The sequence below is a fragment of the Pelodiscus sinensis genome, chromosome 6 (genome assembly GCF_052426305.1).
Source record: "Pelodiscus sinensis isolate ZL-2025 chromosome 6, ASM5242630v1, whole genome shotgun sequence".
NCBI lineage: Eukaryota > Metazoa > Chordata > Testudines > Trionychidae > Pelodiscus > Pelodiscus sinensis.
This window is the reverse complement of record NC_143057.1, coordinates 126,654,099-126,681,327: the sequence shown is the minus strand read 5'-3', so window position 1 is coordinate 126,681,327 and position 27,229 is coordinate 126,654,099. Positions and strand designations below refer to the sequence as shown.

Genomic DNA, 27,229 nt, shown 5'->3' with positions numbered 1-27,229 from the left:
ATTCACAATTAATAGGAAGTAGAAACTGTGCAGAGCTACAAACCTTTCACTTAAAATGGCCTTTATTACCAGATCATGATTCCATAGAATGATTAAGATATTGAAGAACAGTTAAGATAATTTTAGCTTTTTCAGACATTTAAAAGTGCTGGGCTTTATTTAATTTTTTTAAAACCTTCTTTTACACGGGACATTATATTATCTCAGCTTAGTGTTTGTTCATATCTGAATTGTTTAATTGTAACTTGTTTTTCAATCTGTAGCTGACAGGACAGAGTTAATTAAGGGAACAGAAGGGATTGACTGCCTGATTCCACTAGAAAACACTCCATGTCACAGCAGAAGGAATTTCAACTGTTCAGCAAGAGCCAGAATAGTATAAAGCACTTGTAGGAGTTGGTGTTAGTTTAGCTGTTCCATTAGACAGTCTAAAATATTCAATTGTGCTGGTACAAAAAGCTAGAAAGACTGTATTATTTATTAACCCAACACAGAACATTAAAAAAAACTTAAAAAACAAGTCATCCTGTAGCACCTTAGAGACTAATAAAACAATATACAGGCAGTCCCTGGGTTACGTACAAGATAGGGACTGTAGGTTTGTTCTTAAGTTGAATTTGTATGTAAGTCGGAACTGGTACACATTGTAGGGGAAACTCTAGCCAAACATTTCTCCAGAGCTCAGTTTTATTCTCCCACACCTCACTTCCCTCAGTCCTTTATTCTCAAGCTGAGGTGTCTGCTGAGAAAAGCCGCTCCGCGTCTCCCTGGTCTGCTGCGGGGGGCACTAGCTTCGTGTCTCCCTGGTCTGCTGGGGGGAAGCAGCTAGTGCGGGGTTGCCTCACCCCGTTTGTAAGTAGGGATCCGATGTAAGTCAGATCCATGTAACCCGGGGACTGCCTGTAGATAGTATCATTAGCTTTTGTGGGCACAATCCACTTTTTCAGATGGCAAATATGGAGCAAGAGGCCCAGAGGGTCAAATATAAAGCAGGAAAAGACGGGAGAGGGGGAAGAGAGAAAAAAGTCAGTGTCCATGCTAAACGAGGCTAATAGGCTGTGTCTGATACTTTGCTTTTGAAGTCATTGGGGTGTTGAATATAATGGCCCACCCAAGAGATGTCTTTGTTCAGTCTCTGGCTAAATGTGTCAGATTTGCCTACGAAGGCCAGTTCTGCAGTTTATTGGATCCTTTGACCCTCTTGCTCCATATTCATCATCTGAAGAAGTGGGTTGTGTCCACAGAAGTTCATGATCCTATCTATATTTTTTGTTAGTTTCTAGGGTGCTACAGGACCGTTCCTTGTTGTTAAGCATTTGTTAAATTACAGACTAACACAGCTACCCCTCTGAGACAGAAAATTAATCATGATAAGGGAACTCAAATCTGTGTCAAACTTCCCATTGATTTCAGTGGGGCAGGGCCTCACCCTATGCCTATTTAAAACAATGGTGCCCAGATCTTGCAGCTCTGAAAGTGAGGTCTCAAATCTTGCCCAGCTAATAGCATTTCTTATGCATAACAGTTAGAAATCCAGTGGAAGTTCACTGTTCAGTGATGAAATAAGAAGGTAGGAAACTTTGGAATGATAAAGCCATGATTTGTGCTCGACCTAAGATTATACAGATCTCCTGAAGACTGCACCTGTTGAAGCAAAAAGCTGATTTATTATTTCTATGGCTGGCTAAGAATTTGGACTGAACTTCTGAAAAAAGGCAGCGTGTTAATCCATGTAAGTAATGATGGAAATCAAAGGCTACTGCATGTGCCCAGCACCTCTGAAAATCAGGCTGTTCTTACATCCGTGCTTCCCACGAAGCATGCATATTTGGAAACAGCGAATGATTGGTAACCTGTATGAAATCTTTTAAAATGTGCTGCTGAGATTATTTTTATTTCACATCCATGAAGTTTGAAGTTTGTAGGCACTGTTCACATGAGTAAAATACAGTCCCTGCCTCCACAAAGTTTGGTACTCAAAAGAGAGTAGGGCCATGAAGAGAGAAGTCAAAAACAACAGGCAGGACTGGGGACTGGAGAACGGTTACATGTGTAACGTTGTGAATAAACATTGGTGCTTCTGCACCTGCTCAGATAGCCCAATTCTTATTTTTTCTAAACATTTATGTTGTTTAAATGCATTTCTTAATGGCTTAGCAAGAGAGATTGATGGGCGGGAATGACTGGATAGATTGTAAAAACAAAAGATTGGTGAGAATGAGTCTGTAGGGCAGGAAGGGAATAGAAAATGAGAGATGTAAAGGGAGGATGAGGGAGTAGATGAGATGTTGTAGAAAAGCCAATAGTGGCTTACTCTCATTTGGAACAGTGAATGGTGAAGCCCAGTAAGAAAACAACATGTTGGTGTGTTCTTTACTGCTCTTCAGACGACAACTTGCTAAGCACTCTAAAAAGTATGAACTCTTATTATTAAATGTCTGTAGAACAGTCAAGATCAGGGTCCCATTGTGCTAGGCACTGTACAAACACACACACACAGGCTTCCTAATGTGTAACACGTGCAGTATAAATAGACAAGACAAAGTGTATGGGGAAAAGGGCGACTGAAGCAGAATGGTCACTGTCAAACTCCACGCAAGTCCCACAGGTTTTTGTCTGGCTTGTTTTTATATTTTAGGGTGGGGGCTGGGCTGAGCTGGGATGGGGAAGAGCTGAGCGATAGGAACAAGGAAGTAGGAAGACTAAGAAAGTGGAGGGAAGACATGAAGGGCGATAGGGAAGACAGGCAATGCTCCGTCATGGTGACGTGAAAATGACAACCAGCTGTTTTACACCAGAGAAAGCTGTAGCACTTTCAATGGCAGTAGCCCCCGGATGCTTCCTTAGATGAACTGTTGCTGAGCACCAAGAAGAAATGAGACTGACTGATCAGCTTGGATTGGGCAGAGAAGAGGCGGGGTCTCTGGATAAGGTGTTTGAGTGGTGGAGGTCTATGCTCCCGGAAAAGGGCGGGGCCTCAAATGACAGGGCAAGGGTCACAGCAGCAAGTCCTGAGCACCGCTTGCAGCGTGCCACACTGACCCCGGAGTGTCCCCTCGCTCCCCCAGCCCTTAGCACTGCCTTGATGTACGGCACGGTACTCTGGTGGCGATGGAAAGGACCCGAGGCTCCAGCTGCCACCACTGCCTTTGAATTGCTGGGACACGCGGGGGGCAGCTGCCCCCTTCCTCTCTCTTTATCCCATTATATTGAGCCCTTTGTCATTCATTCCACTGATGCTGTTCTGTCTACAGTGGGCCAGGAACATACGAACACCACTCAGCCAGTTTCAGGATCAAGGTCTCTTCAACACTTCTGTGTATGGGGGGCAAACGTGATAAACGTGCCAAGCCTGGCTGGTTCAGATTAGCCACGGGCATGACACAATTATAAAAGTCCATTTCTTCCCTCCCTATTCCAGGCCTGTACCTGCAAAGATCTGTTGTTTCTGATGGGATTGTTAGTGCCCATGTGTCTGTTGGAGTTGCATGAGGTTTTATAGCATACAATGATGTATGATGCTCCGATGTATCAACAGATACAAATTCAGGTTTGCACCGTGAGGTGATGGCTACAAAAAAGACCAGCTGTAGCTGTGGGTTGCAAAGACATTTTAGTATGTCACGCAAGGCAGATTGTCCTTCTAACAGGCCATCCCTGGGAAACATTGTGTTCATTTCTGGGTGCCATGTAACCAGAAAGATAGTGACAAATTAGAGAGCTCCACATAGAGCAATAAAAATGATCACTAGGCTTCATGGATTGATTTATGAGAAAAGATTGAAATTTGTCTAGCTTGGATAAGTGATGGCTTAGTTTGGTGGTGGTGAGGGGGGATATAATATTCAAATACTTTAAGGGTGTAACACGAGAGAGAGAGAGAGAGAGATGAATTTCTAAGTATTACACAGGGATCTGTAATTATGAGTAATGGGGTGAAGTTAAGAAAGGGAAAACTTCTGCTTCAACTTCATAAGGAAAATCTTCCTGACCGTAGAAGGTGTCCATGCTTGTGTGTGTGTACATCAACACACAGAAAAACACCTTTCCCTTCCTGCATATTCAAAATTAAAATCTCATGGAACTCACATGGTGTTTACCCCACACAACTGTGATCATTTTGCTTGTGTGTCACATCCATTTTCATCCTCCCACCTCCTTGTCTGGCTTGTCTAATTACACTGTAAATTCGTATAGATATTTGTCCAGTGAGTCCCCCATCCTGATCAGGGAATGACAGAACAGGTCATGTTGATCGGGGAGTGGCACTATATGTGAAAGAAAGCATAGATTCAAATGAAGTAAACATCTTAAAGGAATCAAACTATTCCATAAAATATTTATGGAAAGTAATTCCATGCTCTAATAATATGAATATAGCAGTAGGGATGTATTATCAACCACTTGACCAGGATAGTGACGGTGACTGTGACATGCTAAGGGAGATTGGAGAGGTTATAAAAATAAAAAAACTCAGTAATGGGGGGGGGGGTTTCAACTATCCCCATATTGACTGGGTACAAGTCACCTCAGGATGGGATGCAGAGATAAAGTTTCTTGACACCTTAAATTGACTTTCTTGGAGCATCTGGTTCTGGAACCCACAAGTGGAGAGGCAATTCTTCATTTAGTTCTTCGGGAAGTGCAGGATCTGGTCCAAGAGATGACTAAAGCTGGACTGTGGCCACCCAATACTGTGGCATTTAATTTCCAAAAGGGAAACTACATAAAAATGAGGTTAATAACAAGAGAAATTAAAATGTACAGTGTCAAAAGTAAAATCCCTGCAGGCTGCATGGAAACTTTTCGAAGACCCTATAATAGAGGCATAACTGAAATTTATACTCCAAATTAAAAAAACACAGTAAGGGAACACAAAAAGTGCCACCATGGTTTAACCATGAAGTAAAAGAAGCAGAGAGAGATAAAAAGGCATAGTTTAAAAAATGGAAGTTACATCCTAGAAAGGAAAATAGAAAGGAGTATAAACTCTGTCAAATGAAGTATAAAAATATATTTAGGAAGGCCAAAAAGGAATTTGAAGACCAGCTAGCCAAAAATTCAAAAAGTTAATGGCAAATTCTTTTTTTTTAAGTGCATCAGTAGCAGGAAGCCTGCTAATCAACCAGTGGATGATCAAGCTGCTAAAGGAGCACTAATAGATAAGGTCATTACAGAGAAACTAAATGAATTTTTTGCATCCGTCTCCACAGCTGAGGATGTTAGGGAGATTCCCAAATCTGAGCCATTCTTTTTATGTGACAAACCCGAGGAATTGTCCCAGATTGAGGTCAGCTTGAGGTTTTGGAACAAATTGATCAACTTACCAATAACAAGTCACCAGGACCAGATGGCATTCAGCCAAGAATTCTGAAAGAACTCAGATGTGAAATTGCAGAACTATTAACTGTGGTTTGTAACCTATCCTTTAAATCAACTTCTGTACCAAATGACTAGAAGATAGCTAATGTGACACCAATTTTCAAAAAGGGCTCTAGAGGCGATCCTGGCAATTACAGCCCAATAAGTCTAACTTTAGTACTGGGGAAATCAGTTGAAACTATAGTAAAGAACAGAATTGTCAGACACTTAGATGAAAATCTTTTTTGGGGGAAAAGTCAACATGGTTTCTGTAAAGGGAAATTATGCCTCACTAATATACTAGAATTCTTTGAGGGGGTCAACAAGCATATGGACGAGGGGATACAGTGGATATAGTGTACTTAGATTTCCAGGAAGCCTTTGACAAGGTCCCTCATCAAACGCTCTTAAGGAAAATAAGTTGTCATGGAATAAGAGGGTAGGTCCTATCATGGATTGATAACTAGTTAAAAGATGGGAAATAAAGACTAGAAATAAATGGTCAGGTTTCAGAGTGGAGAGAGGTAACTAGCGGTAGCCTGAAGGGGTCTGTACTGGGACGAGTATTATTCAACATATTCATAAATGATCTGGAGAATTGGGTAAACAGTGAGATGCTGAACAGAGTTCAAAAAAGAGCTAGATAGATTCAAGGAGGTTAGGTCCATCAGTGGCTATTAGCCAGGCTGGGTAGGAATGGTGTCCCTAGCCTCTGTTTGTGTGGAAATGGGTGACAGGAGAGGGATCACGTGAGGATTCCCTGCTGTGTTCCCTCCCTCTGGGGCATTTGGCATTGGCCACTGTCGGCAGACAGGATACCGGGCTGGATGGACCATTGGTCTGACCCAGTATGGCCGTTCTTATGAATATAGTGAGAGCCCGACTGCTTGGGGCAAATTCTAGGGAGCATACTGCAAGGAGATGTCTGGATGGGCAAGGAGATGTCTGGATGATCTAACAGGACTTTTCCTTCTTGAGCTTGTGATTATATGAATGCTGCCTTAGAGAGTGTCATCAAACTTATCTGATACTGTAAGCTCTCTAATATGTAGGTGTTGAGTTTACAGCATTCTGGGATACTTTCACTAAGGACACTATGCAAATACGTTGTGTGATGTATTCTAAACAAAAGGATGCTTCTTTTTTTAAAATACATAGAAAATATTCTGCAGTCTGACATTTTAGCTCAAGCGATGTATTTGGAAAATATACAGTGAGGATCAGCACCCTACATTACCTAAGCTGATGTCAGGGTATGTAAATAATGCAGTGTCTCATCTTCCCAACTCCTGCAATGAATGGAGAGGTGAGGCCGTGTTTCTGCCTATCCGGAATTTAAAGGTTTTTAGTCATTCAAACCAGCACTTTCCCTTTGCCTACAATCCTTTTTTCACCTCCTTGGCCTTGTACTCCATAGACTAAACCCAGACATATCCTTGTCCTTATTTCACAATCTTAGGCGTCAGCAGACAGGGATGCCTAGGGATCTCAGACCTTTCCTTGTGTCCAATTTGTTTAAATCCCTAAAGCGTCATAGTTGTTTTTCCCATTTTTGTTTGCTTGACTGAGGAAGCAGGTTGAAGAACCAATCAGGGCAGTACAGAATAAGGAAGAAAACTGTCAGCATGTAACCTCCAGGAGAAGAAAGCCAACTCAGGTATCCCCAATTCCAGTAATAAATTTGTCTTTGAAAACGTGGAGATCGGGAGAGGTTCCTGATGATTGGAAAAAAGGTAAAAATAGTTAAAGGCCTAGAAAACATGAGCTATGAGGGAAGACTGAAAGAACTGGACTTGTTTAGTTTGGAAAAGAGAAGATTGAGAGGGGACATGATAGCAGTTTTCAAGTATCTAAAAGTGTGTTACAAGGAGTAGGGAGAAAAATTGTTCTCTTTGGTCCTTGCTGATAGGACAAGAAGCAATGGGCTTAAATTGCAGCAAGGGAGGTTTAGGTTGGACACTAGGAAAAAGTTCCTAACTGCCAGGGTAGTTAAACACTGGAATAAGTTGCCTAGGGTGGTTGTGGAATTTCCATCTCTGGAGATATTTAAGAGCAGGTTGGATAGACGTCTATCAGGGATGATCCATTCTAGAGCGTGCTTGGTCCTGCTATGAGGGCAGGGGACTGGACTTGATGATCTCTCAAGTTCCCTTCCAGTTCTGGTGTTCCGTGATTCTATGACAATCCACATTGTGGAATCACATTGTGGCTCAGCTGTCAGCAGCACAAAGAACCATGAGATACGTCCCTGGAAGACAAATGACACACAAGGCCTGCAGGACCAGTAAGTCCGGTAAGGCTTTGCAGTGTGGTTTTGTGCACCCCAGGTACACTAACTTGGTGAGATCAGGGAGCTAATTGTCTGGATAGGCTCTGCCATGAAGATATATACCCTTAGTATCCATCACCTCTGTCAGTGGGGCTGGTGACTTGAGTGCTTGGACAGTTGAACATCTGTATCGATTCTGTTTCCCACCAAGGAGGTAACTTTTGTTTGCCCTCTTCTGTTAAATCACTTCTGTGAAGCTGTGGGAATTCTTATTTGCTGTCTTAGTATTAGGTTAACCTGTTCCTACTTTTGTTTCCCTTTTTGTGAAGTGGGTCCCTCACGTTTCTGGAATATTACTAGTACAGGTGGTACCTCTCTTAACTGGGAAACTCTGGTCCGGCACAACCATGGATGTTCCTGGACCACAGAGTCCAGGAAAAGGGAGGTCTGGCGACGGGGCAGGAGTGTGGTAGTGTGGATCGGTGACTCAGACAGGAGCCCAGGGAAGGTGCAGTCTGGCAGGGAGTTCTAGCCCCAGTGGCTGGGGAGTTCCAGCCGTGAACAAGAAAACCCCAGCAGGGGTCATAGTAGCCATGGAACTCCGTCCCCAGCCATGGAGCCAAGCGGCTGGGGAGCTCCGTCCCTGGCTGTGGAGCACCAGTTGTACCACTCTGGCGCTGACAGTAGCGGGGCCAGCAGCAACTAGGAAGCCCTGGAGGTGGGGCAGCAGCGGGCCCAGGCTGCCCTAGGCTGGTGGCACCAGAGCAGCATGGGCCATAAGGAGAGGCTTGGTCCAACAAAGTCCTGAGGGTGTTGACAAGGGAGGGCCAACCTGTAATATAATAATATGCCTCCCAAGTTTTAAAACCTCCTCTAATCCAAAGGCAATTCATGTAACATTAGTAAATCACTTGGAGATTTATGTTGCGAATTCAAACAGAAATATGAAAATAAACATTTGATTTCATTGGGTACATGGAATTAAATAAAAGTAAACCCGTACCGCTACTAATCTCTGATGCCATATTGCTAGTGTGCTTTCTTGAAATGTCATCACCTTTGTAGAAAAAGCGCTGCGTGTTTTCTAGACATTTATGGTCAAAGAATAAATTTTCAGGGACTGTAAATAAAAAGATATCGCTGAACATGATGACCAAATAATATCTGACACTGCTTGTTTAAGGAAATATACATATATCTCACTGCCAGAGTGTTTATGACTCTAATAAATCTAGTTATTTTGCCAAGTGAGGAAATTTTTACTGACTCTGGCAAATATCAAATTTGTTTGGGATTGTGCGGTTTTCTGCAGACAGGAGCAAATGATTTTATTAGTTAAACTGTACAGGGCAATACAAAAACATAATACAGCTAACTGTATAATTTATATATTGTACTGTGTACATGAAATACGTATTTTACTGGCTGGGGTGACAGAAACGCATTCAAAATGCAATGTCGAATTCTATAGTCAAAATGTATTTGTTGTTTCAGCCAATCAGAGTGCATGGATGCAGCATCGTTACTACTTCATAACTGTACTGGGTCTTTTTTCTTCCTCTGTTACACAGTTTTCTACACTCGTATTGGTTCTAGGTGTCAGTTTTGTTATAACCATGGCATTTCTCAGTAACTCCACAGTGTGTCATTCCCTGTACTCTGATTGGCTGGCAGTTTTTATTAGTGAGAGTGTGAAGGTTTGTATAATCACTGGGTAGTGATTTCTCAGACTCTGTTCTGTGAATGTGCAAACCTATTGTTCCCAGACCAACAATCACATCTGAGTGAATTTCAGCTGTGCGAATCCCAAATCATTCTTCCTGTTTCACTTTTGAAATGCAAAGCAAAATAAAACTCACCCCTATTCTGGGTCTGAAGTTTCACAAGGAGAGGGAGAGGTATCAGCTGGACAGAGTGACAGTGTTGGCGTGGTTGTACTTCCTTGTTAACATTCAGACTGTTTTATCTTTGTAATGTTTTCCTCTTTCATATTAGATCTGAATATTTAATTTTCAACATTAAGAATCTTAGTAATTTATGGTTAAGCGACAAGGAGTCCTGTGGCACCTTATAGACTAACAGATGTATTGGAGCATAAGCTTTTGTGGTCAAAGACCCACTTTGTCAGATGCATCTGAGTAATTTATGGTTGTTTCTTATGGTTCAGCCCATGGCCCAGTGAAGAGGGAGAAACAGTAACAGGAAACTTGGAAATGGCAGAGGTGCATAAAGACGTCTTTGTTTCGGTTTTCGTCAAGAAGATGGATGGTGATGGCATACCTAATACAATGAATGCTATTTGGAAATGGGGTGGGTTTAGAAGTTAAAATTTAAAAAGGACAAGTTAAAAATCACTTAGGAACGTTAGCCGTCTGCAAGTCACCAGGTCCTGATGAAATGCATCCTTGAATACTCAAGGAGCTGATAGAGGTGGTATCTGAGCCTTTAGATATCATCTTTGAAAAATCATGGAAGGTGGGAGAGATTCCAGAAGACTGGAAAAGGGCAAATCTAGTGCCCATCTACAAAAAGGGAAATAAGAACAACCCAGGAAATTGCAGACCAGTCAGTTTAACTTTTGGGCCAGGCAAGAGAATGGAGCAAGTAATTAAGGAATCCATCTGCAAAAGTCTGGAAGAAAATAAGGTGATTGGCAACAGCCAGCATGGATTTGTAAAGAACAAATCATGTCAAACCAATCTGATAGCTTTCTTTGATAAGATATCAAACCTTATGGATAAGGGAGAAGCAGTGGGCGTGGTATACCTAGACTTTAGTAATGCATTTGATACTGTCTTGCATGACCTTCATATCGCTAAACTAGGCAAATACAACCTAGATGGAGCTACTATAAGATGGGTGCATTATTGGCAGGATAACCGTTCACAGAGAGTAGTTATTAACAGATCACAGTCATGCTGGAAGGGCATAACAAGTGGGGTTCCACAGGGATCTGATTTGGGGACCTGTTCTGTTCAATATCTCCATCAACAATTTAGATATTGGCATAGAGAGTAAGCTGGAAGGGGTTGCAAGTGCTTTGGAGGATAGGGTCATAATTCAAAATGACATGGTCTGAGGTAAATAGGATGAAGTTTAATAAGGACAAATGTGAAGTGCTCCACTTAGGAAGGAACAATCAGTTTCACACATACAGAATGGGAAAACTGTCTAGGAAGGAGTACAGCTGAGTATGATAGTGGACCACAAGCTAAATACGAATCAACAGTGTGACACTGTTGCAAAAAAAAAGAAAACATGATTCTGGGATGCATTAACAGGAGTGTTGTGAGCAAGACACGAGAAGTCATTCTTCCTCTGAATTCTGTGCTGAGTGGGCATCGATTGAAGTATTGTGTCCAGTTCTGGGCACCGCATTTCAAGAAAAATGTAGAGAAATTGGAGAAGGTCCAGAGCAACAAAAATGATTAAAGGCCCTTGAAAACATGAGCTATGAGAGAAGATGGAAAGAATTGGGCTTGTTTAGTTTAGAAAAGAGAAGACTGAGAGGGGACATGGTAGCAGTATTCAAATATCTAACTGTGTTACAAGGAGGAAGGAGAAAATTGTTCTCTTTTGCCTCTGATGATAGAACAAGAAACAATGGGCTTACGTTGCAGCAAGGGAGGTTTAGGTTGGACATTAGGAAAAATGTCCTAACTGTCAGGGTGGCTAAACATTGGAATAAATTGCTTAGGGAAGTTGTGGTATCTCCATCACTGGAGGTATTTAAGAGCAGGTTGGATAGACATCTATGTGAGATGGTTTAGATGGTGTTTGGTCGTGCGGTGAAGGCAGGGGACTGGAGTTGATGATCTCTTGAAGTCTCTTCCAGTTCTAGTATTTCTAATTCTATGATTCTTGTCACCTCTGTGATGGGCCAATAAACTCCTTTTATGTCTGGTGTTTATAATCTCCCCAGACCTTAGTATTTAATTTGAACCTAAAACTTAAGAAACCAGTGTTAGGTAAATTTTTCAAACTTGTCCATATACCTCCGTTGTTTCAGTGCTTTTGAAGTTTTACTTTTTGTTTTTAACGTGCTGAACTGATAAACTGCAAAGGAGTTGGGCTGTCCCTTATCAGCTCAATAGCATAAACCCCAGAAATGCCAATGTCAGACATTTTAACTCCTTTTTTCTAGGTCACATCCCCTCTTTTTCCTCCTGCTGTACAGAGCTGTGCACACCAATCCTGTGTGCTCTCTGTCCCGCATGGAGTTTGTGAAGCATATAATAATCTCAGGCTTCCAGTGGATAGGAGATTTGTTGAGGAAAACATGATGGCTTGGTTTTCAGGACTTGCAACTCTCTTTGACTCTCAGGTCCCTGAAAATCAGATCTCAAGTAACTAAACATTTAGAAGAACAAAATAAAAAATAAAACTAGGTCTGTGCAGTTGTTGTCAGTGAGGTTAAACAATGTTCATGTTTCTATACTGGACTAACTTTCCAAAAGCAAAGACCCATGTTCCCTATAAAATCATAGAACACTAGAACGGGAAGGGACCTTGAAAGGTCAACAAGTCCAGTCCCCTGTCCTCATGGCAGGACCAGGGACCATCTAGATCATCCCTGATAGATGTCTATTCAACCTGCTCTTATATCTCCAGGGATGGAGATTTCTACAACCACTCTAGACAATTTATACCAGTGCTTAACCACCCTGTCAGGAATTGTTTTCTAATGTCCAACCTAAACCTCCATTGCTGCAATTTAAGCCCATTGCTACTTGTCCTATCATCAGAGGACAAGGAGAACAATTTTTCTCTCTCCTCTTTTTGACACCCTTTTAGGTACTTGAAAACTGCTATCATGTCTCCTCTCAGTTTTCTCTTTTCCAAATTAAAGAAACCCAATTCTTTCAGTCTTCCCTCCATAGCTCATGTTTTCTAGATCTTTCATCATTTTTGTTGCTCTTCTCTGGACCCTCTCCAATTTCTCCACATCTTTCTTGAAATGTGGTGCCCAGAACTGGACCCATACTCCAGTTGAGGCCTAATCAGCTCAGAGCAGAGTGGAAGAATGACTTCTCGTGTCTTGCTCATAACACTCTATTAATTTAAATACAAAACAAAACCCCACAAGTGTACTTCATGGCTTCCATTTAAGAAGGGGAAAAATTCATGGGTGCAAGATGAAAAGGCCACAGGGCCTTAGTAATCTTAAGCTGAGGCCCTGTGGCCTTTTTCATCTTGCACCTGTAAATGTGCTCCATTAAGCATGTACAGCTTTGGGAAGAGAAGACTGCAAGAGCAACTTGAATGGCTGAAATTTCCTAATTCTGAATCACTCAGTCTTGCAGCTGTTGACATCATAGAATCATAACTTAGAAATGTTGGGCTGGAAGGGACCTTAACGGGTCATCTAATCCTGTCCCTTGCACTGAAGCAGAACTAAGTATTATCTAGACCATCCCTAACAAGTGTTTGTCTAACCTGTTCTTAAAAACCTCCAATGATAGAGATTCAACAGCCTCCCTAGGCAATTTGTTCCAGTGCTTAACGACCTTTACGTTTTTCCTAATATCTAACCTAAATCTTCCTTGCTGCAATTTAAGCCCATTACTACTTGTCCTCTCCTCAGTGGCTAAGGAGAAGAATTTATCACTCTCTTCTTTAGCATAACCTTTTATGTTCTTGAAAGACTGTTAACATATACTCCCTCCCCCGGTCTTCCTTCTCCAGACTAGCCAAACCCAATTTTTTCAATCTTTCCTCTTGTTTTATGTTTTCTTGACATTTTTATTGCTCTCTTCTGGATTTTCTCCAGTTTGTCCGCATCTTTCCAGAAGCATAGTGCCCAAAACAGGACACAATATTCCAGCTGAGGTTTTATCAGGTGCTGAGTAGAATGGAAGCATTACTTCTCGAATGTCTCCAGAATGATGTTTGCTTGTTTCACAACACTCATAGTGTGGACTCATATTTAGTTTGTGATCCATGTACAAAATGGATCCTTTTCTGCCGTATTCCTTCCTAGACAGCCATTTTGTAAGTGCGCAATTACTTGCTCCTTCTCAGGTGGAGTACTTGGCATTTCCCCTTATTGAATTTCATCCTGTTTACTACAGACTATTTATCCAGTTTGTCCAGGTCATTTTGAATTCTGATCCTCACTCTGCTCACCTGAGAAAGTGGAGTTTGCCCATGAAAGCTCAGGATACAATATATGTATCGTCTCTAAGGTCCTACAGGACTACTCGTTTTTTTTTTTTAAGTTACAGACTCACATGGCTACTTCTCTGAGCCTGTCCTCCTAAGCACTTGCAACACCTCCCAGTTTGGTGGTATTTGCTGACTTTATAAGTGTATTGTCTATGCCATTATCTAAATCAGTTATGAAGATATTAAATAAAATCACACCCAGGACAGATGTGTGCAGGACCAGACTTGATTGTGTTTGATTATAAACTATAGATAAATGCTCCACGTACACTTTTCCCAGCAACTGTGCACCCACCTTACAGTAGTGTCATGCAGATCTACAGTGCTACATGAATAGTAATGAACTCTTTTTTAATGTTTTTAGTCGACGTGTACTAGAGGCACATATGCTCTCTTTCAGAGAAGTTATATTTCAGGATCTGAGCATGTTGTTAGTGTCCCTTTAAATATTCGGCTACAAGTAAATGTTGGGAAAATTGCCTTTGTGAGGTTCAAGCCATGCTGGATCAACTCTGTTGCCTCCAGCCAGATGCTGTCTGATGTCACCTAGACAAATCAGGGCAAACTATTTTCATGGGATTAAACACTAAATACCTGCAAGGAGCGTTCTCTTTATCAGATAATGCTCCGTTGGCAGAGTTTGTTCGCTTTATTGCATATATAACTGTGGTGTCAAATAGACTGATTTACAATGCCTGGTCTTTTAAATAATCTTTGCTATTTGCTGCTCTTGTAATCTGCCAAATCATTTAGCCTTCCCGATAGCAGAAATGCTGTAAAACTTAGATAAACTTGCAGAAGAAATTAGCTCCAAGGTGCGGTTGAAATCTGGGAGCTGTATGTTCATTGCAAACACACTTGCTGATTTGTGTCGCCTCTCCCCACCCCCAAACTAATCTACGATTGAATGTGGCTGCTGGAGAAATTGAAATTTTCTGATAGAGCCACAGGCAGGGAGATAAGCATTTGCGTGTTAGGCTAGATGAATCTAATGTGTGGGGGAGGGAGAGGGAGTGTAAGAATGGCTAATGAAACCAGAGTTTCTGAGAGCTAAGTCTCTCTTTTTTTAGTGTGTGGACTGTATATGTCTGGGTCTGGTTCAAACGTTCCATGAGTGAAAAGATCATCACTGTCAAGTTGTGGGACCAGATTTTAAAAGGGACTTTGGGTGGCTTATCTTGAGATGCCTTCAAACGAAGGCGGACAAGATACGGCCCATAGGCTAGATACGGTCTGCCAAGCCATTTTATCTGGCCCTCGGCTGTCATTGCTGAGACCCCATGGCAGCTTCTCTGCCTGCTACCCCCTCAGGCTGCTCCCACTGGGTGCTGTGTAGCTCTTGGGCAGTGGCAGAGATTTCAAGAGTTTCCACAGCCCCAGCCCAGTCATCAGAGCTCCTATTGGCTGGAAGCCAGCCGTGGGTGCTGCAATCATTGGTAGGGAGCAGGGGCAGCCCATGATGTCTCCCTCACCCCGCACATGGAGCATAGGGACACATGGAAGGAGCAGGCAGCCATTTTGAACAGCTTGGGACAACAGCAGACAAAGCCTGTCTCCATGTCCTGCTGGGCTGCTGGCCAGGAGCTACCTAGGTAAGAGCCGCCAGGCAAGAGCCTGCCTCTGGCACCCACCCACTCCTGCACCCCAACTCCTTGCTCCATGTCACCACCCAAGCCCTCTGCACCCACCTTCCCCAGGTCACAACTCCTGCCCAGATCCTGCATCCCTCCTACACCCCTCCCCCACCTAGAAACCTCTCGTGCACCCAGACGCCATCCCTGACCCTACACTCTAATCCCCTGCCCCAGGTCACAACCCCCTCCTTCACCCAAACTCCCTCTCAGACCCCACACCCTTTCCTGCACCCCAGTCCCCTACCCCAAGCTCCCTTCTGCACCCAACTTCCACCCCACACACCCTCCATAGAAATGTGCGGCCCTTGACCACTTACCAAAATCTTGGCGTGCCCCCTCCATCAAAAATTATTGCCCACCCCTACCTTAGAAGAACCCCATTTTCAGAAGGACTCCACACATACAGAAAATGCAGCCCCTTTTCAAGTCTCTAAAGTTGGACCCCCAAAATCTATTAACTTCTGAATGTCTTGGATACTCATTACGTGTGATGGTAAAGAAGGGTCTGCCATTGAAGTGGTCATGTTCAGTAGAAATCTGTGTTTATTTTATTTGAGCTGCTTATCTGTGGCTCCTTTGAACAGACCGATGACAGAAGAGCTGTAAATGTAGGCACATCGGAGATGATGGTGGTAGGCAGCTGGAGTTGGACTGTTGGCGTGTCGTGGGAGATGACTGAGCAGAAGCATATCAGTGACCTGTTTCTGCTAGAATGATCAGTGGTGGAATAGCAAGCTGGTGACATTTAAATTCTCTCCGTTCGTTTTTAGAATTGACCCTCAGTTAAAAGCACAGAGACAGTTCGCATGTCCTGGCATTGTTAGTTCAGACTGTTGCACACTCAGGAAGGCGCCAGTGTTTGATTACACTAGACTGACATTTTAAGAAGTTCCCCCCCACACTAATGATGAGAAACATGCATGTCAGAGGGGGAGCCATGTTAGTCTGTTTCAGCAAAAACAACAAGGAATTCTGTGGCACCTTAAAAACTAACAAATGTGTTTGGTGTTAGCTTTGGTGGGCTGGAGCCTAGCTCTGGGTCGCAGTTCCAAAGCAAGGGATACATTCTGTGGCAGCTTCCACAAGAGTGAAATACGACTGGGCCCAGCTAATGCCTCACCTTTTGTAAAGTGCTCTGAGTACCTGTACAGAGAATTTTCAGGCCAGGCCTATGCTGACCCGGCATCTTGGCTTAAGGTTCACAGCACCAGCTCCGTAGAATATGTAGCTGGTGTTGGCTTATCTTAATTAGAGCTTGGTGGCATTCCTCGCAGCAGGAGACTGACGAGAGCAAACACTCCTATTAGTTCCCTTTACTCCTTGCAAAAGCAGGAGTGCTGGATGCCAGCAGGGGCACCCTCTGAGTTTGATTTAGCGAGTCCTAGCTAGACTTGCTAAATCAAACTCTGGAAGATTGATTGCGGCAGCAGCGCTCTTCCATTCTGTGTAGACAAGGCCACTGTGTGTGTCAGTTATTAGTAATTGATCCATTATTATTTGATGATGTAACCACCGTGTGGAAAAAGGTGTTGATCTGGAACTGGGAAGCATAACTAGCAATAAAATGATGGACCGTAGGGAGAGGGATGCTGAGGCAGGAAATCAGGAAAACTTCCTCAGAGATTTCCTAAACTAGGGAATGGCTTCTCAGGGGAAGTGGTGGATGCTGAGTTGCTTGAAACATTTAAAACTGACAGACGATAAGAATAGAAAATGTATTGTAATAATCAGTCCTGTAAGGTGTGTCGATCTAATCTGATCCCGTGTATTAATAGGAAGGCTCTGTCTAAGCTGTCTAGAGTAATTGCCATTTCTCTGTGTACGTGTAGGTTGGTAACCACCACCACTTCTTAAATCACAACACTTGAAGGACAGCTTAATAACATTTAGCGTCTTTACCTTTTCTCTGGATGCCTGAACTGTTGATTTTGTGTTGCTTTGGATTCTATTCCCTCAGTCCCTCCATTACACATAGATTCCATATATTGCATGGAGATTGATAAGAAGCACATGTGGTTTGTAGCGCTAAGGATAAAGGTGCCTGTGGTTTTCAAATCTCTAGGGACATAAATCAAGGGTAGAGCCTATTTAGGAAAGTACAGCCTGTTTGTAAGTCACTTGTTGAACTGTCATGTCTGTGAATCCAGCCTGAATCTCTGAGCTGTAAATGAGACACTGTCCAATTCAATGGGGAACCCGGCGAGACTGACCAATCAAAATAAAGCACCTGCAAAATAAACTAGCCACTTCACTTTGCCTCTCCTTCACTGCCTCCACCTTAGCCCTCGCCTTAGCAGCAGTTGCAGTCCTGGGATCCCTTCTGCCTAGTGCAGAAGTTTTGCTTTAGTTCGGATGACGGCGGTAGGAATGTTCAGTCCAAACTGTTTGCTGCTGCGGTGTTTAATAGGACTGCATTTTCATGGTGTTTTCCTCCAGGTATGAGGCCTCCCTTATTGACCTGGTGGAAGCAATGAGTCCAATCACTGCCCCGAGACACCCCCGCAGAGAATCTTACGACTGGAACGACGCCCAGGCCCCTCGGAACGGGAGCCCCAGAAAACCTGGTTGGTGCCAAGTCCCTCATGGTACCCGAAGCGAAATAGAGGAGCTTGAGGAGAGCCGGATCCTGGAGGATATTTTCTTCATTTGACGAGGCGCGTTGCTCTGCAGCCATCCTGCAGGATTTTTAGGACCTTGTTCCTGTTTCTGCTCTGGGTTTGTTTGTCGCACTATCACTTTTAAATTATTTGATTGACAAGTAATTGCCTCCCTTCTTGACAAGGAGTTAGCACAGTAGCTTCCTCTTTCACTTCGAATTTAGTAATCATGCTGCAAGAATAACTTTTTTTTTGGACAGTCCAATCAGAAGGAATTAGTAAATTTTTAGTAAACTCTTCTTGTGCCAAGCAATTATTCTAAAATATAATTAAATCCACAGCATTTTGGAGTCGATTGAAGTCATAGCTTAGCCAGCCCTCATATCAGAAGTATATTTCATTATCGATTTTGTTTGCTATAAAGCAGTTTGCAAGAGCTGCAAAACACACGAGAGCCACTGAATTTCAATTAGATTAGTTCTAATTAAAAAGCAGCCTGTTTAATACCTAACAATGTTACAAAGGTGTAAGCACTTTGAGTACTGTTTCCAATGACGCTGTGATCTACCATTGCCATCAGCCTTCTGATATTTACTGTGCTGTGATTTTAGGGAGCGTATACTCAGCTCACTTGTACAATGTCTAATAACACTAATGGATATTTGCAGGGTTCATGCACCGTGCACGTGTTTGAAAACAGTCTTCCTTAAATCAGTGCTATTTGACATAGTATGTGCTGGGAACCTTATTGCCAACTCCTTAAATATCTCATACCACCAGGCAGTGTAGAGGTCCAAACTGTATTTGATGTACTCTTCAAAATGAGAGATATAGTGTTATAGAGTGAAAATAGTACTAAGGCATTTTCACTAACGTGCGCTATTTTGATGCCATTTCCAGGTAAATAAGACAAATCCATAATTATTTCTACTAGCAGCTCGTAATGCACGTTTCCCTGCCGGCTTTAATTATTAATGCTGTATCTATTTCAGTTTATTTAAACACACTCCCATCTACTTCATGCACTTGGTTATTTAAGGAAATGTGCAGAATGAGTAAAAATGACTGCAGATTACAGGATGAATGGTCATTTTCTGCACAATGCAGTGTTCATATTTTATTGTAACAGTGTAGCCACTGGCATGTGTTCCTAGAAATAGGAAGCTGAAATATTCCTTTCACGCAATAAAAGCGCAGCTAGAGAAAGCCGGAATCAGAGCGGTACAGACAAGTTCTGGGCTCTTTGTTCCCAGTCGCTGGTGCATGGACCGGTACTGCTCTTTCAGGCTTTAGGACCGGTCCTCTATGTGCCTGCTCCATACCGCCATGGAGGAGAGCCCCTGGACTTGTCTCTGATGCACTGCTGTAGTCTGCCATCTCCAGTGCCACCCTGAAACTTGGCGGCACGGCCCAAGTTGCTTCCCTTGCTGCCATAGGCGCACCAGGCAGTGTGTGGAACGTGTCTTGATTAAGGGCGTGATTTGAGGAAATGAAACCTTGTAACCGATTATTTTTTAAGGCATTTCTGGGAATTCTGGGGTAGGCATCCCTCCTCGCGAGCAGCCCCAGCTCTTAAACTACCCGTGCGGGATGGCAGCAGGTTATGTGTTCCGAGCCACGGGGCAAATGGGATTCTGTGAAGGCCAACAGTACCAGAGGGCTCCTGTAACGAGGAACTAAAGAGGGCAATGGAGAGGGAAATACCACATCCTCCATTATTCCCAAACATTTTTTTCCTGATCCAATGTCACTTACAAATCAGTTGAGGTCTTTTTCTTGCATCACAGCTGAATTTTAAAAGCGGGCTGGAAAAGTACGAGGACAGAGCCCAGTGAGAAATTGCTCCCACAGACCTCCGTTTCTTTCCAGGCCTTCCTATGGAGAGCTGAGCTCTCTATCAGCATCCTGCCATGATGTATCCCTCCCTTAATCCACCAGGGAACAAGTTTTATCTAGGAAATTCTGTCGTAAGGTCCCATAGACCAGGCAGATAACCCTTTACAGGCTGGATGGGGAGTCTCTCTCCAGCACCACTGCTCACAGGGCACAATAGGTCAAGTTTAAAATAATTTGCTCCGGTGTTAGAAAGAAAGGGAAACATTCAGGAGAGGCAGTTGGTATTTGGGGAAAACCAGGAGGGAATAGACAACAGAGCATGGGTTTGAATTTTTTTTTTTTTTTTAAGAAATGCTTCTCTGGGTCTACACCACATGTTAGCCTTCCGTTTCTGATCTGGGTCGAGACCGAACACCTTCACTTTATGTTCCTCTCCAGACTGCCTGGATCTTGTTTCCTTTTTTTAAACAAACACTAACAGAGATTTTAAAACTGCAGAAATAATGTTTGAAAGGTGCCTTTGCATACACATGCTTGAATTCTGCATAGGGACAGGGCGCTTTTCAGTGCTTCCTGGGTGCCAATATTTAACCCCTCTCTGATTTTTAATGATTCATGTTGTCCATTAATTATTTGAACTCTGATGTTTTTGTCTGGAATCTGTATTTTGGTGTTAATTGTATTTTAAATGGACATTCATTGCCAAGGTTTTGGGCCTCATGACCACTCTTCATCTGTAGGAGTTGTATGTGAAGCATGTTTTGCATATTATAGCAAAGAATTCTGGAATGAAGAGATTCAACTGCATCTTGTAGGGAAAGACCTCCAGGTTCTAATTATCCAGTAAACACCAATCAGGAGAAACTACTAATTGGGAAAATCCTATACAAACACCCCTTCTCCTGTTGGCTCTGTCAATGTAGACTAGGAATCGTGTTTACCAATCAATGAAAGCAAAGATATGTGGCCACAAGGCACTACAAAGTTGAAGGGATTAAAACTTATCGCTTTGGAAGAAAATCAGTGGCCGTCAAATGGACAGCGTGGAGAAGGGAATTATTTTCCCATCTGCTAGAACAATAGAGGGACTGCAAAAATTAAACTAGTAAAAGCAATCACTTGACAAGGTCTTTTCAATTTAAACGTTTCTATTATAGAGCCCCAATGGGGAGATACTCCAGCCCTAGATTATACAGAATCTCCCAAAGAACAGCTTTCACATCACGTAAGGCTGTGTCTTATAGGAGCTTCTGGGGTAACGTGCCACGGTTACTCTCCAGGCCTTGACTTTGTGTTCTACCTGAATGGCTTGTATTCCAACACCTGCTTGCATTTCTCTTGCACTCCCTGTAAGTAATCACACTTTCTTTCCACTTCCTAGCCTCTCTGGTTCTACTTGGTGAATCCTGTCTTAAACCCAAGCATATATTTATATGTGTGTGCCAGGTTTTAATTTAATAAATTATCTTTTTTTCATTTTATCTTTCAGAGTTTCATTTGTTATATTATCTTCTTCCTTTTTTTGGCCCCTGCGGTTCTAGTGATAGACTCTTATAAGCACACAGGACTCTGCTCCCTACCTGACTGTGAGAATTAACAGTGTGGGCTAGTCGCAGTAGGGGAACTTGGCTCACTGTTTCCTTAAGAGATTCCCAGAAAAGGATCTGTGTGGCCCACAGCTCTTCCTCAAGAGCTTTTGTTTCTGTATTGTCCCCCCAGGACCAATCTTGCAACCCTCTTCAATGTGTTTGTGAGATCAGGCAGGGGGAGATGTCGGGAGGCTGTGGACTGAAATGTCAGCCGTATGCTGATGATACCCAGCTCTGACTCCTCAGCAACTCCAGATGCTAGTGTCTTCCCAGTAGCCTAGCGTTTAGTGAGGAAACAGCTGGGTTGGGCTTACCAAGCATAACCACCTCTGCCATGGGATTGAACTTGGGACCTTCATCTCCAAATGCACAGGCCTTTGGCATGAGCGCTAATAGTAGCATTTAGCTGATAGTAAGATTAGATGAAACTGACACCCCTGGGCCAGCCATTAGAGGCAGGACACAACATTCTTAGCCAGTGGGTTACAGCAAGGAAGGCTGAGGTGATGCGTACTGGCAGGTGGACGTGAAAATGCCCCCAATCAAAGTCTTGTTCATGGATTATCCATTGTCACACAGTCTCTGGGTCCTGTGGAGCTCAATTCTGCTTCTACACTCCCAGGTCCAGTTCAGGAAGTGTCTTCAGCTGGCCCATCCATTGTGTCCTGTCCTCTTGATGCAAAGGCAGTTCATAAAGTGCCTTTGTCGCTTCAAAGAAAGAGATCCGTATGTTCTATCTTGGATTGCCTGGGAAGTGCAGCTACTACAGAAATCCTAGGTCCACCTTTTGAGTAGAAATGTCTCATGAGAGTACATCCCACGGTCCTCTAATCTACAGTCTTATTCCTGATCCACTTAGAAGACAACCTCCAGCTCTTGGTCTGCATTTACAAGCCCAAAATGGTCTATGATTTAGCTATTTGGAGAGCCCTCCGCTTGTAACATACCAACTTCTGAGGACACAGCTTTAGCCTGGAGGAATGAACGCAAGGGGTTGGCGGTTGGGTTTTCAATAGGTAGCTCTTCGCTATGGATGTTGCTCCCTGATCTGTTAGAGCCTGGTCCTTCCAGGTTGTAATGCAAGACCAAGTAAGCTTTATCCTGATGATTTGATTCCCTTTAGCTCCTCGCCAGCTGTCCCTCTGCTCCCATCCCTCATCCCAGTTCAGCTGGCATCTGCTCAAGACAGTGATATCAGATGGGAGGAAGAGTATTGACCTAAACTTGGGGAGATAGATATATAAGCTACGTAAACATCACCGAGATAATAGTGTTGCGAGCTTTCAGAAATACATCTGGTAGTTGATAACTCCTCTAGCATCCTGCAGGCTTTGCAAGCGAATCACACGCAGCGGCACTGAAACATAACCGCTTCTGGTGTAGAGCGAAGCAGTTCAGCAATAATTTGTGACAGACGACCAACAGGAGCGAGCAAAGAAACAAGACAGCAGGACCACGAGGAGGGATAGCTCAGTGGTTTAAGCATTGGCCTGCTAAACGCATGGTTGTGAGTTCAATTCTTGAGGGGGCCATTTAGAGATCTGTCAGGGACGGTACTTAGTCCTGCTGTGAGAGGACTGGACTTGATGACCTCTCAAGGTCCCTTCCAGCTCTATGAGATAGGTATATCTCCATATTTTATTCATCAGCATGGCAGGCAGAGGTCTCAGCACATCCACAGGCTGACGATTGTCAAGTTTTTGTGGGAAAAGTAGAGTTTAGAAGAGGGCTTTGAAGAAGGATGAGGAGTTCATTTTACAGATGGTTATGGGGTGCTCCTCCCAAGCATGAGAAGCAGCAGGAGAGAAAACACAAAGAAAGGGAGGAATGATCTGCAGTTAATAGAGAGGTGCGACTATCAAGGAGGGAGAGTAATTATTTACAGTGGCATGGAAGGGATTGCTACAAATTGGCCCACAATACCACAGGACAGTCGCCATTCTGTTGTGAGTCTGTGGTCCCATGTGCTTCCAAGCTTAATTGGGTCTGGGTAGAGTCTAGTCACTGTTTCTAGCTTTGGGGCTTTAGGAAACACTGCTGGGCGTAGATTTCTCAACTGAGCTCTTCCTTGGGAGATGGGACTTTACCGTCCAGCAGATTTAGCCCTGTGAACTCTCTTGACACCTGTGTAGCCTCTTTACACACACTCCCCCAGAGCTCCATGTACACAGTGGGTCTCCTGGGCTCCTAACTTGGCTCGGCAAAGGGATATTCTTAACCATAGGGTCTTAACTCATAGTCCAGAGGTGCCACATCTCTTAGGCCAAGCTCACTCCTTCTTAGGAGCCTATAGTTTCAGTGTTTCCCTCTGGGCAGGTTTCATTCCCCATGTCATTTTTACATCGGGCCCCCTGCAGAGAGCCAAATCTTGCTTTTCAGTAGGGCCCCTGTCTCTGTGCCATGAGCTCAGACTGAGAAACTCCAGCCCCGCCTTACTCCTTGTGGTCTCCTGGTAGAGAGACCATCGTTGCTTCCATGCGGGTGGACTAGTCATTGAATCACTCAAAATCAGTAGCCCCCAAAGGTCTCCGGCAGGGCAGCTGTCTGGAATGCAGAACAATAGACTGCGCTGGGGCTATGCCAGCGGCGTGCTGTTAGAGCGCTGATACTGCCAGGCGCCGCACAACATAGAATTAATCATTTGAGAACGGCAGATCCCAAGCTGCCACTGAGATAACTGGGAGCAGGTTAAGGGAGTAGGATTTAGGATGGATATTGGGGGAATGCCACGTGATGGGGCTTCAAGCAGGTCTTAACAGTGGGGGTCAACAGAAACTATTCTGCAGTCGGTCACACCTTACTTATTAAGAACTTCTTGAAGCCCCGTCATGTGACCTACTTAAAACGAGGTTGGAAAAAGCAGCAGAAAATATCTATCTGGACTGAATCTTCTCTGGCCCCAAGGGTCGGAGGACTGGGGATGGGCTGTGTAGAACCTAGGTCCTGTAGGCTGGGATTTGCAAACATCCTATTGGCATCAGGTGCCTGATTCCCTTGGACTCCCTTTGGAAGATATCAGACTTAATCACACAGTTATCAGCACATTTTTAGGCCCCATGGATCTTGAATTCAGGTCCGTTATAGTCCTTTCACGCCTATCTTTCACCCAGTAGCTCACAGACACCAGCTGGGACTGAGGTCTATGAAACCAAGGTGGGGGCACAAGTCCTATCTCTGTCTCCTGTTTGGGAGTGCTCCAAGACTCCTGATTGGGTCATAGCTCCTACTTAAGCCAAATGAGGAAACAGGAAGTTGATGGTACAACTGGACTTCACCCTGCCATGGACCACTGGTCAGGTATTTACCAGTTCCTTCTCCTAATCCTGATCTCCTGGCATCCTCACTTGGACTGGTAACTGCTTCCTGCCCTCTGGTTCCATTGCCTGTGCTTGACCTACTGGTAACCTGACTTAGCCTGGCTTTTGGTAAGTAACTCTTGATCCTTGTGTGACAGTCTGAACTCTTACGTTCACTCCTTTTAAAAGATTATGATAAATTTTGTACAAAGTATGTCTTGTGAGGTATAATTTGAAAACTCATAATTTGCTGATCATTATTGTCATAGTAAAATATGCATGGCAACATTGTATATAAAGTTATAAGATTCTACTGTATAAATTACTGAGACATGTTCCAAGTTTAGAATAGCAGGCACAAAGCATTTCTTCAAAGACAAAAGGCAAACTGATGTCAGGGCCAGGTGCCAAGAAAATCAAATGGATTATCATCTAGTTAAGATGCTTTTCTTCAGCAATAAAAAGGATGTGCACAAGAATTCTACATTTTTGGCAAAGAAATGGCTGGAGGGTCCTGTCTCCCTGGACCTTCTGTCTCCTGGATCTCAGCTGGTGGTGATTTTTAGTGAAGGGAAGTCTATAAGAAAGGGGAACAGATCCCCCTGAAAGAGTTCTCCATCTTTACTCACAGCATCCGCAACATTTGAAGGACAAAGGAAGCATCATTGGACTGGAGAGCAATCCTGGCAGAAAGGAATTCAGACCGTAAGACTGCTAAAATGTGGTGAGAGAGGGTTGTGCTTTGAAATCACGTAGCTTGTTAAGTTGGTTATTGGTTATGTTTTACTTTTCATTTCTTGGTAATCAATTCTGACATTTATGCCTCCTTACTTGTAATCTCATAACATCTATCTGTAGCTCATAACCTTGTGTTACTGTTTCGTCAAAAGCAGGGTGCTTGCATTGACATGTTTGGGAAACTCCATTTGCGATAACAGGATTTGTGTGTATTATTTTCTGTTAATAAAATGGTGGACTTTAGATGAGCGTGTCATCAAGCAGAGGACTTGGTAGTACAAGATGCACGTTTGAGGAGGACAGCCTGGGAATTTGCTGGAGTTCCGATGCGGTGTGACTCAAGAGTGGCTGGCCATAGCACTCGTAGGCATAGATGGGAGTAACTTACCTTCTGGAGGCTGTGTGAAAGAAAGCAGACGAGGAATGGCTGTTCTCCACTCCACGTGCCTGAACTGAAGTGACACGCTGAGTCTAGCTTGTATGCTGGGCCGTGACTCACCCTGCCCTCCAGTTTTTGTCTCAGTTCAGATCTCCTGCCGTTCCAATCCAGCCTGATTCCAGGTGTTTCACCCCAGGGCAAGGGTTTTGGCATCAGAAGAACAGAGACCTTTTTTTCCGATTGTCAGGATCTAGGGGGAGTCACCCCTGCAGAGAAGTTATTTTTTTAAGAGGGAATTGAATGGAAGGGATAAGGAAACCCATTCCCTGTGTCTAAGATGGCAGCAGTGAAGGTGAGAACTCAAGAGCAGAGAAGGACGCAGTGAGCGCCATCAGGGGAGAAGATACAGAGGAACACAGGGAAGGATGACAGAGGTGTAGGCTGGGGTAGAGTTCTGCCAGCCATGACAATGAGGGTGAGGAGTTAGAACTTAATGGGGAAGCTAAGAAACAGCAAGGGAAAAGATTTGGTTCTTATCAGCCAACGAGACAGGTGCCTAAGAAATACCAGGTGGATTCAGGAAGGGAAGGAGGATGTGGTTTAAGCTTAGCTGCTCTGGTTTGAATGAACTGGAAGGAGGAGACAAAAGATGGAAAAGATCCAAAAGATGAGATTAAAGCAGCTGAGCCTCATGTCTCCAGCATGGGTTGTGTTTTGTAGATAGGGAGAGAGAGGTAGTGCTGGATTGTAGCTTATACAGAATAATCGAGAACTGGACTGGGCAAGAATGGGAACATGAGGCAGGAACAAGCAGTGTGGTAATTTTGTGGTGTTATCACTAGTGATAAGGAAGAAGAGACATTCGAGAAGTATTGTGTTTCAGGCATCTAAAAGACACGGCCATTTGAAAGAAAAATGTCAAACCTGTAGGTCGGAATCTAAAAGCTTTGTCGAACAACCTATCTAAAATGCAGCCTCAATATATAGCTTTTAATTTGCACAGCCCAAGGAAGTAAGCACACCCTGGCTAGTTATAAACTTCCTTTTGGTACCGTCGTGGAATTTATAAAATTGTTTATGCACTAATTAGTGTATGATTTAGAAATTTACATAACTGCACACCACAAAGACAACATAGAACATTTAATGAGGCGATTTAAACCAGCGGAAGTGTGCAAATTCACTCTAACAAGGTGGCTCGGCGCAGGAAAATGTCTCTTATTCTGCAAAGCCGCTCCCTGTGGTGGTGGAGGGGGGAAGAGGGGGGGCGTTGAGTCCTAACCACTCACTTTTAGGATGATGACGATTCCTCTTAGCCATGGGGGAATGGAGTGGATTCTAGTCTGCCTTACGCATCAGCAGCAA

At 43.6% G+C, this 27,229-nt stretch overlaps 1 protein-coding gene across 3 annotated transcripts in view; it reads left to right on the top strand.

Annotated features, from left to right (window-relative positions):
- KIAA1328 (KIAA1328 ortholog) overlaps positions 1 to 20,206 on the top strand; it is a 275,054-nt gene extending 254,848 nt beyond the window's left edge. For all 3 annotated transcript variants that reach the window (XM_075932757.2, XM_089779471.1, XM_089779470.1), the window contains exon 11: positions 17,866 to 20,206. In XM_075932757.2, the coding sequence (XP_075788872.1) occupies positions 17,866 to 18,079 (214 nt within the window). In that variant the 3' untranslated portion in view covers positions 18,080 to 20,206. The remainder of the gene's footprint in view (positions 1 to 17,865) is intronic.
- The last annotated feature ends 7,023 nt before the right edge of the window (positions 20,207 to 27,229 follow it).